The sequence below is a fragment of the Aulostomus chinensis genome, chromosome 1 (genome assembly GCF_037954235.1).
Source record: "Aulostomus chinensis isolate RoL2024-O1b breed Wild chromosome 1, RoL_Achi_v1.0, whole genome shotgun sequence".
Taxonomy (NCBI): domain Eukaryota; kingdom Metazoa; phylum Chordata; class Actinopteri; order Syngnathiformes; family Aulostomidae; genus Aulostomus; species Aulostomus chinensis.
In genome coordinates this window covers 58,842,677-58,856,518 of record NC_141320.1, presented here as the reverse complement: position 1 = coordinate 58,856,518, position 13,842 = coordinate 58,842,677, and the positions used below count along the sequence as shown (strand labels likewise).

The window sequence follows — 13,842 nt, the reverse complement described above, 5'->3', positions numbered from 1 at the left end:
ATGAAGCATGCTGCATGTTCACAGACCCTCAAATGTACACCCCCACCCCATGAACGTAAAAGAAAACACTGGATAAAAGGCTCGAACACATAGCCAGCCCTGACACGGGTGGTTTCAATTTGAACGTGTCTAAGTTACGACCTGCTCCTTGAAGTATTTACTCAAGTTTACTGCACGCATCTCCTCGCGCATTGGGCTCCGGTCGCTTCCTGAGGAGATTGACCTCAGGAGCCGCTGAAGCTGATCTGCTGAACGCGCTCCGCCCTCTCCTTGCACGCTGCGGCTAGGTAGCAGCATCCTGATGCCCCCCCTGCAATTTAAGGATCCAGGGGCGTAGCGTCTTCTGTTTCCGACAGACTCGGCCCTGCCTGGCGTAGGTGTCCTGTTTTGCCATTCTGTTCTGTTCTGGGCTTAAAACCAGTTTAATTTGATCCGAGTCGGCTGAACCGCCATTTGCTGTTTGCGTGGTCTCAAATCCTGATTTGAAACCAAATAATCGTCCGGCCCTAATACTTGGAGATGTTTCCAGCCAAACAGAGCGACCACAGCTGCCATCCGATACCTGCAATGCACCATAGAGGCACTGAACATTGCTAACTATGTATTTGAGCCTTTCAGAAAAAAAAAAGAAGGAAAAAAGTAAGGAACAGATGATTTTACAACCCCCCCTGAGGGTAAGAGAGGAGGAGAGTATCTCACCTTTTGGATAATCCTCCAGGAGGAGGTTGAAGTGGCCTAACTGGCAGAATAACTCCGGCTCCACTTTGCCCTCGGCCTTAAGGATGAGCGAATCGTAGCAGCGAACAGCCTGAAGAGGAGGAGGCAAAAACAAACAGGCTCAGGACACCACGTGTGGGATACATGCACCTAGCTGGAGGGGGGGGGGGGGGGGGGGGGGGCATATAAACATGTGCACATCTGTGTAGGAAAGAGAGAAAGGAGTCCACCAAGAATTACATCACACGACGGAACTTTTGACAGTTACACCATGCTCGACGTGGGTTCTCCGATTCTGGCCGGTGTTTTCAATATCTGCTTTTTGTTTTCAGCAGATAAATATCAGCCCGAGACCGAATTACTGGAATGAAATTTGCTGTTGATAAGGAGTTACGCTGAATAAATGGTTTTAAACTTCAGCTGCAGATAGCGAGCCTTGATGGAGAGATACGCGTGTGGCTGGAGCTGCTGAGCTCGACGTAGATGCCAAGCAGGAAGGATTAATCCAGTGGTTCTGAACCAACCAATTTACTAGAAAGCTGCGGGGAGTATTGCCTGTTTACAGAAGTCTGTACTGAAGTACACGTGTGTGCACACACACACACACACACACACACCAGAAATTACAGCTACTTCATTAAGCCCTGTGGGTAATTTTGTTCTGGGCATTTGATCAGTGCAGCGCCTCAGGCACATACACGCACAGGATAGTCATTACATAAAAAACAGCTAGCAAGCAGATGCTAGCATGGTTCTGCGTGTCATGGCTATCCATTGGAGGTCAGTATTGGTGCTGCAGTGTGTTTTGTGTGTGTGTGTGTGTGTGTGTGGCTTTTATCAATCGCAGACGTCCCGAGCTAACGCTAACGATGTGTACCTCAATGGGTCAGGATGGGCTCAAGCTAAGCTAAGCTGGTGTTGCAGCAACACTCTCTAGTATAGTGCTACACAAGTATTTGACTGCAGCAGAGGTTGAGAGAACCCTTGCTCTGCTCCCATTCTAATAATAAACAGTCGGGGTGTTTTCATCACAATGTATTGATCTGTAGATACAATATTTGCCCTGAGCTCTGAAAAAATTATGACAAATCATTCATGTGAGAAGACAGACTGACAAACTTTCAAAATAAAAGATGGAGCTGAGACAGTGAATTACAATATTGATCAATAGTATGTAGATTTTTGGTCATAGAATCAATATATCACACAGATCCAAGTATCTTTACACCCTCAATATCTAGTCGTGGTGTCTAAATGCTAGCTGCCACTTAAGCCGACTGATGAAGAGCCAAGGTGCATCGCAGTCAGACTGTCAGTGAGAGAAGATATTCTGCTCAATATCATTAAAGTACAATGGCAAAAGGGAAGTGTGGATTGACAAGAGTGGCTCAGCAATTTCACTGAATCGTGTAAAGTGATTTTATAATGTAGCTGGGAGTCATGTTCCTCTTGATTCAAGGCTGCAGCGATTCTGCTCAGAAACAGCTAACGCTTCATTAGCACACCTGCTAACCTAGGGGAAACCGTTTTCAATACCTAACTCCTCCGTTCACACACTTTCACGCCAATTCCCCATTCTCCTCCATATCCTCATCAACATACGTGTACGTCAGCTCCACAGGCATGCGGGAGCGGGTCAGGCTGAATCCTGAACCAGAAGAGCAGCTTCACCTTCCTGCATGAATGCTAACAAGTACGACAGCATGCTAGGTGGCTCCGTGTCAACTGTGTAGTTGAGCACTTTTGTTACAAATCAATAGGTGACACACTCGAATAACTACGAATCAACACACTGGTACCGTAGCATTTAGCCTCTAGCTTGATTTCGGTATATGCAGATGATTAACTTCAGTTTGCCTGCAAAATTGTGTCTTGAACTACGATACTACACAAGAAGAACGCACAATCTGCTCATGGATGCACTAATATTTACACGTATTTGGCCACCATCAAAATTATTATACGTTAGAAAAAACACGACTGCCTCCAACAGCCTTCGATTTAAAACGCTAATAATGTAGCGTAGCCACGTTTTGCTCGTCTCCCTCAACAAAGTCAGCAGATTTGCAACATTTTTTTGCAACTCACTGAGACCGAAAGGTCGTACCCCAGTGAGAAAGGGAAAATACTTCATCCAGTGAGCCGAAAACAAAGCCCGGCCGACGGTTTAGTTAAGCAGGGGGAGTCTTGTTTTAACCCAGAGAACTCATACCGACACAGCATTAGCGTTGAAAAGACAGGTTGGAAACATGTGCATGACAACCAAAAGCAAAACGGTTTTCGCTGAGTAATACATCATCATGTATTGGTAAAACAGAATGACATGCAAGTACACTAAATGTGTTATTTGGTCATGCATATAAGTACTACACCTGCCTTTCAAATTACTCAGATTCACGAGACATAATTCCATGAGGCGTTTAGCATGCTAATTAGCATTTTGGTGCAGGGTTCAAGACCACTATTTTTGATGAAGTTGCCGGTACGGTGCTGTGGAAAAAATCATCAACACGGCCATCATCAGCACACTTGTCCCTTCATTACCGCCTAGTAACTGGTGATACAGTGACCCAGTTGTGTCAGAAATGTTGAACCCCGAGTTATCTGCATGGAGATAGAGCGGGCGTGCGAGCTTCACAGCCACTGCACAGCGTCAGACTTGGCTGTCACTTAATAATAATATTAGCAGAAATAATACATAATAAATTAAATGGTTATCGCTCTTGGCCAGTTGTAATAATTCCACGAAAATGCAAGCGCAGCATCTGTGAGATTAACTGCTCGTGGGGGGGGGGGGGGGGGGGTCACAGTCTGGTTAAATTGCCGCTTTGTTTTCACGAGCTGTTCGCCATTGAGCATGGGATGTGGAGCAAATGCAAGTCTAGGGAAACTAGTACTTGCAAAACAAAACAAAACACTTACTTAGTCCCTTGGGAAAGGCAGAATAAGAGAATTAAACACTAAACAGAACAAGTCATTCTAATTATGTGTTTTAACATTTAGAGCAATAGCTCTAGATCATTTAATGGATTTGGAATCAACATGATGCTGATTTATGTGGCATCTGCTGCAACTATATATATATATATATATATATATATATATATATATATATATATATATATATATATATATATATATATATATATATATATATATATAAAATTTTCATTCTTCTTTCTCATTGATTTAAGTCTACAATTGATTGATTTTCACGTCCAGATTTACCCCGATGAACAGCCATGACATCATCTTGACAAACTGTTACACTCAAATTGTAGGCTTGGTATTAAACTGACGCTCTTGATTTACACGACTGGGACGATCTCTCTCACACACACACACACACACACACACACACACAGAGGTTGGACCAAGCTTAGAACCGCAGCGAGTTAGGCTCGCGCTCTCTCTAGTGATACAATCCCGATGGACTTAACTGCTACTAATCACACATGAAAATCAGGTCTTTCCATTTGCCTCGGCCTGATGTCACATCCGTCAGTTAAATGGTTGACATGCGGGTCCTTGCCAGACGGCAAAGCAGGTCTACAAAAGCAGCACTGACAGGAAAATCTGCCAATGGATATCAAATATGGAGCCAGACCTACCCTGAGCTGCTCCTTCTTCAACGCCGTCCCTATTCTCAACAATCGTTACGTCAGGCAATTGAAGGCAAAAAAGCAAATCAAGCTGACCAATCGGATTATTTGGCAGCAGCCTGGATGTCCTCTAAGGCTGTCTAAATACTATAGATGAAGCAAAACCACAACAAATGGTTAAAGCGGCTACGACATACAGCGTGAAATTCTACCAGGATCAGTGTGAAGATGATGAAATCCTTGTAGAATGAATGGTGCTGCACATGGACCGTATTACTAGAAAGCCCACCGGTGATGCACGGTACCAAGCTTCATTCCCTTAAAGCTCAGAAAGGAAAGAAATAAGGGGAAAAAAGGATATTTGCACACCGGACCAACAGCTCCCAAATGCTTTATTTGCGTGCTTGCAACATTTCGATCCACTCCAGGGCTTCCTCTTATAGTGTAAAGGGCATTTTAGGGTGTCAACATTAGCACACAGTGCACAATATACCACAATATCAATACTTGTCCATGAAGATCTGCATTCTCTACTCAAAGCTCACGCAGAAACACATATTTTCTGACAATTATGGTCCACCTGTGCTACCTTTCATAGGTATCCCACACCACCTAGCGAGCAGACAGGAGGAAGCCCCCCCCCCCCCCCCCCAACGCTCCCAAAAGCACCACTTTTCCCCACATCGTCCACACTTTGAACGCACCAGGACGTTCTTGCTCATTGTTAGCTCAACTGTGTGTGTGTGTGTGTGTGTGGGGTACGTGTAGATTACGCATGTTTCAACAAGGTTAGCTTTCTGTTCTGGGAGCACATGTTAAGACTGTAAACAAAAGGACCGTGAAACCGCATACACACGTGAGTGAAACACATCTCTCCACAGAGTCCGTGATAGCCACAACGAAATACATTCACCACGATATTGATATCAAATTGGTTTTAATAGCAAACGGTGTCACTCCGCCATGTCCCGCCATCTTGGACAGTCAGCCAGCCATTAAGTTAACGTTATTTCTAGCGTGTATCAACTCGTTCCCACCGAAACCCAACTTCAAAAACGAACAGAACGTGAGACACACAGGCCGTCTGGGTGAAGCAATCTAACGTGACACAAACAGCAGACTGTCGCTAACGCACTTGGCCAGTGCAAACGCTACTGGTACTAGCTAACCTTGCCAAATAATCGGCGAGCTGCATTTGGTGCACCCCTGGAAGACGGGCTCGAGCGTTAACGTTAGGACTGGGGGGGGGGGGTGTTTCTGAACCCCCATCCCGAAGAAATGTGTTTGTGCTTACGTTAGCGAGCCGAGATTAATAATCTCGACATGAAACTTTGCTCATTAATGTTTTCAGCAGTGCAACACAAAACGGTGACGACGTTGTGTTGTGGTAGTGAGAGAGAGAGAGGGAGAGGGAAAAAAAACAGGCACACAGGGATACGCTGAATGAAATGGCTATTCGGCTAACAGGGAAGGGCGGTTGCCAAACATATACTAACTAAAGCTAACGTTAAGGACCCAGACACACATAAAGAGCCGGTGCTAGACGGCTATACTGGTTAGCGACGCCGCGTAGCCGCAGGTGCAGGGTCGCTGTTCATCGGCTAGCTAGCATGCTAACTGACTGGCTTAAAGAGGGGCTGCGGCTAGCTGGCCTTGGTCTCCACAGCCAGAGGGACCACCTGCATTCAGACTGGCCGGCTAGTTTGAGAGCAAAATCGCTGCTGTGTTTGATAGTTAGCGGGCTGGAGAAAGTCCCAGCGATCGGAGTGAGGCTTGGTTGTAAAATGCATCCAGTTAGATTCGCTACCTTCATCAACAGGGCCTTCGTTCTGGCGCCATCTTCATGAAGCTTCTGAAATCCAAACAGTGAGCTGCAAGCAAGAAGGCAACATAGGCGGCTCAGTATTACTTGCAGAACGGATCGGATAGGTTTCTGATAATCGAGGGAAGAAAACAATTTAAAATCGAAACTGCGTTAATGTGAGTGCACCGGGTTAGTATTCCGACCTGTCAATCCCGACCAAACTGTCCCTCTCCTGGGCTGTCAGTGTCGGAAAGTCCTCCTCTGTTTCACTCGCTTTTCCCGCCGCCATTTTCTTTTCCTCATCACCACCAGCAGAAGCCGAGCCGAGACTCCGAGCAGCAGCGCAGGCAGCAACGGCGAGAGACACACTGCACGATTGCATGGAAAATCGCGAAGCGGAGACAAACGCTTTGCTCCGCCGAATCAAACGGGGTAAACTGAAGAAAACAAAACGATCAAAAACTTTTTCCCAGCATGAAAAGATGCGATTCGATATAGTAAATCCTTTCGGGGGGTACACAAGCGCTCTCCGGGCTGCTCCTCAAACGTCACATTTTTCATCCCAAAGTGAGATTGTACCGTTACTTGAACGCCATTAACTGAGTACAATGTCCAAGATGTGAGTATTTCACAATAAAACGCGTTTCGGCCGCGAAGATAAAGTTGTTATAATTGTGTCACCCAAGCGAACCCACGCGCCGCTCTGGCCACGCCCTCGCTCCTTCCCTCAGCCAATGCACGCGCATGCATCCCACCATATGACTTCCCTGCTTATAGCTCCCTTTATCTTAAATATTCACATTTTCTCCCTAAAACTCGTCCCCGTTCACACTACGAGCATTCTGGAGCCAAACAATCCCCACTGTCCGACGCGCCTGCAACCCCTCTTCCCCAAAATGCGGCAACTTGGCTTCCTTTCAATGCAGTTGCCATTTCAAACAGAAATACATCATGTTTGTATCCAGTAATTACGGATACTGGTCAATTATTTTTCCTGCAGGCTGGTTATGACGGATGTACAATTGGTCGCCTTTCACACGCAAATCAGCCCATTGTTCCTCTTCCGGGTTTCCCGTCATAAGTCTATAATATATTTCGTACGCCGTGTAAAAGATGGAACATTTTAATGATCAAGTTTGGGGCCTTTATCAAGTGATTTTGAGGCATTTTAACTGACGTGGCAGAGCATCACAAAATGGGCGTGGCTTAGCATTGTCAACATCCTGGTGACATAACTAGCCTCTCCAAAATGGCGACGGTGGACCAGAGAGATGGTTAGTAATTTTGTTTGTTTGTTTGGAGCCCCGACGTCATGATCGTGTTTAATACTGAAACGTAAGAAAATTAAAGAGAAACGAGAAGTGTTTTTCCATGCGTCATGGCGTTGAAGTTTAGCAAAGTAGAAAAAGGAAGTACATGGATGATATCTGCTTGGTAGCCATTTGACGTTAGCCTGCTAATATTAGCTTCCAATTAATACACAGATATGCTAACGAGCAGTTAAAAAAGGCCTGTGGTAAATTGAGTCCTTTACCACTGGTCAGCAGGGTTGAAAGGCCGTTTTAAATTGTCGGTTTGGAAGGTTACATTTAGGACCTATTGGTATGTTAACGTTACCTTTATAGAAAAGCTGGTGTTAGGAATGAAGGATTAATGTTAGGTGGTGACTCATGGACTTGTTTTATTTGTTAATTCCATCCTTAAAAAAAATTTTTTTAAAAAAAATTCTAGCAGGTCAGGAGGACCCAGAGAGTGAAGATGAGGTTTATGAGGTGGTGGATCTGACAGAATACGCCCGGAGACATCAGTGGTGGAGCAGAGTTTTTGGGAACAACTCAGGCCCAATAGCTGAGAAGTATTCCGTAGCAACCCAGCTGATGATGGGAGGGGTGACAGGATGGTAAGCCCATGGGTCCTATCGATACTGTAAGGTCATTCATCATTACACAGTTTGATGCTCATCGCTTGTGTCAATCTCTCAGGTGCGCTGGTTACCTCTTCCAGAGGGTCGGGAAGATCGCTGCAACCGCCGTTGGTGGAGGATTCCTTCTTTTACAGGCAAGATACGAGTGTGTTCATCCGTAGCCTGTAATTAATCGGTCTGTTTGTAATGTTTTCATGGAGGAATACGTCAGAACACAAGCAGCCAATTACCTGGACTGAAAGGCTGATGAAATGATGAAGTCGCTGTTTCTGCAGTGATGTAAAACGAACGGTTTGACCACAGATTATATCACACTCGAACATATCTTGAACCACCAGACGGTGATGCAATATAGCATGAAACTAATCAGTTAAGACGAGACAGGATGTCTGTACCCTGATGAGTGCAACCAAAGGTTACCTTTTATCATTTCGGAAGCAGCGCAGTGCATGGTTGTCAGGGTGGTTCAAAGTGATAGATTTTGTTGTGTACCTCTGCAGATTGCCAATCACAGTGGCTACGTACAGGTGGACTGGAAGAAAGTGGAGAAGGATGTGAACAAAGCAAAGAAACACCTGAAGAAGAAAGCAAACAAAGCCGCGCCTGAAATCAACACGTTCATTGAGGAGGTAAAGGTAGCTGTGCTACGCTTGCTTTCTTTAACGCTTCTGCTTTTTTTCCTTCTTCTTCAACGTTGCAAATTTCCAAACTCGTATAAAATCACAATTCCTCCTTGATTCATGTAACGTCCTGGTTTTGACGCTTTCTTTTGTCTACAAACCAACAGTGCCATCTCGTGTTCAATTGTGCACACTGCACCCTCTAGCGAGCTCAAAAAATATGATACACGCATTTAGAAATCAGCATTTTTAAGAGGTCTTCCAGCACCTTGTTGACTCCCTCTCTCCTCCTATCCAGGCCACCGACTTTATTAAGAGGAACATCGTTTTGTCCAGTGGGTTCGTCGGGGGCTTCTTCCTGGGTTTGGCCTCCTAAAGCTGCTGCCGTAAACCCTCGTCACTACACAGGTCACCCATTCCTCGCCATTGTTTACCTCTCAGCTCGTGTGCTTTCATCTCTTCAGACCAAGAGGGGGAAGTGTTGAACATTAAAGCATGATCTGTTGTGTTATTTATTTATTGTAGCTAACGATCTCATGCGGGGAGGACTGAATCTGAGGTGTTGGAGGGGAGGCCTCTCAGATTTTAACTGTGAAGACTTCTTTCGGATCTATGAAACCAGACTGCTGTAAACTGGCAGACTCCTCTCGTCTGGTTCATGTGTTTGCCTGCTAGACACTGATGTGTTGGCACTAGTGTACACAAAGTGCCAACCTTTATTTAGAGCTGTAAATACACACAAGATATATTATACGAACAAAATAGGTAGAAATGAGTGGGAAGACGCACTTCCCCCTCCCCAGTCTAGCGCTGAAAAATATTTTTTACTGTGAAGTTGGCATGTGATCAAAACACATTCAGGTTGTCACAGCTGCTGGGGAAAATGATTTTTCCACTCAAGACTTTTTATTAATATTAATTACAAGCTAATATTGCAGTGATGTGGACTTCAACGCTCTTGCCGTTGTCACTGTTCATCTAAAAGCCTCCAACAGCATGCTAGTCACACAATTGAGTTCACAAGTTGCTTTTTTTTTTTTCTCTTCTTCTCTTGCCTTATTCTGTTGGTGCAATATAATGTTACGCCTCCGTGTGTTTTTGTACGCCCCCACCCCCTCACTGTTTCTATTTAATTTGATTATCTCATTAAAGCCGTACGAATTTGGTCGCGTTTCTCTGTGTTAAGTTGACTGATTTTTGTTTCAAACTATAAAAAGAAAAATGTTTTGAAAAAAAAAAATTGACTTCAGAGTGCCTTAAAAGTTGGGGTTGGGATATTCTGATCTCTACTATTAGCCAGAATAATATACATGCTTCTATGTGCACAACTGCTTCCAAGGAAAGAAAACCCAGATCCTCCAGGGTGTAAAAGCAATGTTTGTGTGTATTTTTCCTCACACGGAATACTTTTTTGATGTTTATTATAAGGGATAAATGACCGATGAATATGTACATCGTACTCTTTACAAGTAGGGGGCGGAATCAAAGCAGGCTTGGACAGTCGATTACACGGTCATCTAGGAACTGAAAGATAGACATAATTATGACCGCTTGAGTTCCGAGGCTGAAAATAAAAAGTGTGCTTTCATTTTAAAGATAATACTGTGAAAATGCCTCTCCGCTTCCTGTTTGCAGACCGCCTACGGAGCATTTAAAAATCAACGCCGCTATGGGTGTTTCCTGATGTCAGATGGGCATTTTGAGGAGGGCGCACTCAGTCAGGAGCATCAAGGTGGTGATCATGTATTTGCTGTTGGAGATCTGAAACAACAGGACACAAATATTCATGCTTATATTCTTCAGTGTGTGTTGAAATTTCTTCAAGGTGAAGCAGGAAGGCTGCAACCTTGATTCTACCGCTGTGCTTGGCGGTGCCGAGTGCCGTGGACACCTCTCGCAGGCTTCCTGCCGATAGGTCCAACCTGAAGTGTCTGTAGAAGTGACTCTTCAGGCCCTTCACGAACCTCGTCACCTCCTCGATATCAACGCTTCTCTCATCTTTCTCCTCCTCCTCTCCACTTTTCTCCTCGTGTGGACTCTTCCTCACGCTGTTCCACAGGTCCCACGCATCCTGGGGATTAACTGTGTAGATGACCTGCAGTGGTGGTGCTACCGGAAGAGTCCAGACCATTTTGAGCTGCTGGAGGTTGGAGTCCAGGTGGCAGTTGGTCCACAGAGCCACCAGCCACTGCAGGCTTGTGTGGCTGATTTCCAAGGGGCCGAAGCAGCAGTCGAAGGTCTTCTGGAACCAGGATTTGACCAAAGTAGTGAGGCTCTCTGGCCCACTGCTGCCAAAGAGTGGCAGACAGATGAAGTCTTTCTGAAGTGAACGGAGGTACTCGGGGTTTCCGTTGATGCAGGTCAACAAGCCTCTCCACACTGACCTCTGCGGCTCCCCGTTCTTAGCGAACAAAGGCTTTGAATGGATCTGTGGAGGAGGCAAATACAGTTGTGCTCACCCTCAAAACACAAGTCTCCCAATGCAGTCTTCTGCACTTTACCTGTATAAGGATGGTCTCTGCATCGTCCTCCGTCTCCACCATCCCCTGCACTACAGAGAAGGACACTCTGAAGCTGCCCTGTGTCCCCTCCACCTCCACGGCCACACCTTGCTGCTTCTCTGCGGCGATAAACGCTGACAGCTGCCTGGAGTAGCTCTTCAGCTGGGTGTGTCGGAACTGGTAGAGGGGAGTGACATACGACAGCTGCCACTCGGTCTTCATCAGAAGGGCCAGCTGCTCGGGGCTCACCTTCTCCTGCGGTAAATGAAGAGGAGGGTTAAAATGATGACGAAGGGCATCATGTACGTCGACAGCTTGAGGTTGGGCTGGTTACTCACTGTGATATTGTGGGATAGAGGCGCTCTTCTGCTGGTGGTGAGCCGCCGCCCTGTCAACGCTGGAGTAAGACCAAGGCGCGAAGCAGCACCTAGGCAGCTGCGGTAGGACTGGCGGTAACTCTTACTCTTCCTCCTCTGGACCACAACACTATTGAGTGGGGTGCGCACCACACTGAAAAACGTTACCACACAAAGATTAATAGTCATAATACTGCTTTATGTGAAGCGCCATGCAACATAGCGCAGAGAACAAACATCCAACTTTAATCATATCTGGAGTATGTTTTGATACATTCTCGCCCGTTTTAATTTAGAAGAACTAGTACACGTTTCGTGAATATGGCCTAATTTCTGCATTTTCCTGCTCATAGGCAGACAAACGGCACCGAAAACAATAATATAGTGACGTAACTCCTCGTATACACTTCCTTTGGCCACAGCATGTTTGCCGAATTGAAAATCGGAAATAAAATAACACAAAAATCTTCTCATTATTGTAAAAAATTAGAACTTTGACGAAAAGAAACGCTTATCCAAAATTTTAGGGGATTCGTGAATGATATTTGGCGACGAACTCTTCATACAGGAGATAACGGTACGTATCGTGAAAGCTAACCACTAGCAATAAGATGTGTTGTTTTAGTTGTCACCAGTGTAGGAATACTACATAAAATAGTATTTTCATCGATTCTAAGTAGAGGGGTACCTGTATTGATGTTGTTCCGTCATGTCCGAGCAGTTTCGACGGAAGCAGAATGATACAGGAAACGAATTTGAACATTGCGCCTCCAGGGGAGCATGCGCGGTAGAATCTACCAATCACAGCAATACCAACCGGAAATTTGTACTTTATAAGTGGTTTTTCAAAATAAAAACCGTGTGCCTCACAAAACTTGCGTAAATTAGGTCATTAAAATTTATGAAGGAAGGAAATTATTATATATTATTTTTTAAAGAACAAAAGGCAGACGTTACGCTCGCAGTTTGGTGGCATTTGATCTGCCAAACCTCTGTTAGACAACTGGATATCTCTTAGACATCAGTAGACTTTGCTAAAATAGCTTAAACTTTTCTGTTTCTCCCCACAATTGCAGCAGTACTCATTTCCCATAGTCCCCCATTTTGTCTTCTGGCGATTTTTTTGCCAGTTCTCTCCTCCTGCAGTTGAAAGAATTTTTGAAATTTGATAGGAATTTCAGTTTCTGCTATATTTATCACCATTTTACATTTTAAAGCTGAGAAAGACGTCAAATGTCTCATGGCAGTACCTATCATTAGAAAAACAAAACACTAAAATTGAACATTGAGGGCTGATCTCAGATACCAGCAGAGGAAATTAAAGCACACAAATGTGGTGAAGTTACTTTAACATGAAGTACACGTCATGCAAATACATAAGGTTTCAAGGGCTTATGAATGTGTGTTATGAAACCACATTTTCAGTGTGTGGGAAAATACATTGTAAGGGTTAAAACTTTGGTGAATGGTTAGCGCTTTCGAGAATCAGTCTAAGTTAGCATCCTCCTAAGAGACAAGGGCAACAGGCGGTGTTTGCATGTTTCGCTAGCTGCCTGTTTCACATGCAACCACCAAAACCGCTCCCTCCTTGTTACCATGGAAACTGTGCTCTTTTCTTTTTTTTTCTCACCATATACGATGCTTCCTCATTTTCTATCTATGATATCTCCCCTTCTTCAATTTACTCTCCTCTCTTTCTCAGTCTGGCTCTCTCACGCTCTCTCTATTTGCATGGATCCATATTGTGCATGCTTGCCATCTATTTTAATGCGTGTGTGTGCGTGTGTGTGCGTGTGTGTGTGTGTGTGTGTGTGTGCGCACATTTTTGCAAACACCTGAGTGTAGAATGGTAGGGCTTTTCAGCAGCACATACACTGCCATACATACACTGTGATGACCACATCAGTAGCCAATCAGAATAGCGGTAGCAGCTGATGGGTTTAAACCAATGGGGGGAGCTCCCAGATGAGCAGAAGGGATGCAGCACCATGGAAACTGCAGTGGGTGCCATAATTAAACAGCGCACCCTAGTGGTACACACACACACACACACACACACTCACCCAACCCCCTGTCTGAGTTCACCTCAATGATTGAGAGAAGTTTGTCTTTCTGCATAAACTTGTTTTTTTCCTTACTTCCTCTTCCTTCTATCTTTTTTAAGTGTGTTCACTTCATGTCATTCTATTAATTTCATTTTATTACGAGTGCAGAGCAGTTGAATCCCTCAGCTCAACATATAAAGCATGTCAAATACTTTTGTGTATGAGTCGAATGATTTTGTTAGCTATTGCTAACATATAATCTAATGAAAACAA

General features: G+C 44.7%; 3 protein-coding genes across 12 annotated transcripts in view; 1 reads left to right on the top strand and 2 right to left on the bottom strand.

Annotated features, from left to right (window-relative positions):
• Nucleotides 1-6,879, bottom strand: part of kdm6al (lysine (K)-specific demethylase 6A, like) — a 22,425-nt gene extending 15,546 nt beyond the window's left edge. Inside the window, 3 exon segments of the mRNA XM_086223360.1 lie at nucleotides 700-808; nucleotides 6,127-6,190; nucleotides 6,327-6,879. Coding sequence (XP_086079486.1) covers nucleotides 700-808; nucleotides 6,127-6,190; nucleotides 6,327-6,505 — 352 coding nt within the window. The 5' untranslated portion in view covers nucleotides 6,506-6,879.
• On the top strand, nucleotides 6,411-13,842 carry LOC147272502 (FUN14 domain-containing protein 1). Of its 10 annotated transcripts, none has more exons than XR_015119163.1 (7): nucleotides 6,411-6,555; nucleotides 7,855-8,023; nucleotides 8,106-8,181; nucleotides 8,548-8,682; nucleotides 8,966-9,075; nucleotides 10,303-10,399; nucleotides 10,727-13,842. XR_015119163.1 is itself a non-coding variant. In XM_086223752.1 (6 exons), the coding sequence occupies exons 1-5, from the start codon at nucleotides 6,504-6,506 to the stop codon at nucleotides 9,041-9,043; spliced, it is 510 nt and encodes a 169-aa protein (XP_086079878.1). In that variant the 5' UTR covers nucleotides 6,411-6,503; the 3' UTR covers nucleotides 9,044-9,075; nucleotides 10,303-10,400. The 10 variants fall into 10 exon arrangements, 8 of the variants coding, with proteins under 8 accessions (XP_086079878.1, XP_086079747.1, XP_086080053.1 ...); XR_015119198.1 differs by having other exon boundaries at nucleotides 6,418-6,555; nucleotides 8,548-8,676; nucleotides 10,727-13,797; XM_086223752.1 differs by lacking the exon at nucleotides 10,727-13,842 and having other exon boundaries at nucleotides 10,303-10,400.
• Nucleotides 9,247-12,280, bottom strand: cenpl (centromere protein L). Its single transcript, XM_086223493.1, has 5 exons — nucleotides 12,213-12,280; nucleotides 11,507-11,678; nucleotides 11,169-11,423; nucleotides 10,514-11,095; nucleotides 9,247-10,428 (listed from the first exon to the last, which is right to left on the bottom strand). Exons 1-5 carry the CDS (start codon nucleotides 12,233-12,235, stop codon nucleotides 10,354-10,356), a joined length of 1,107 nt encoding a protein of 368 aa, XP_086079619.1. The 5' UTR covers nucleotides 12,236-12,280; the 3' UTR covers nucleotides 9,247-10,353.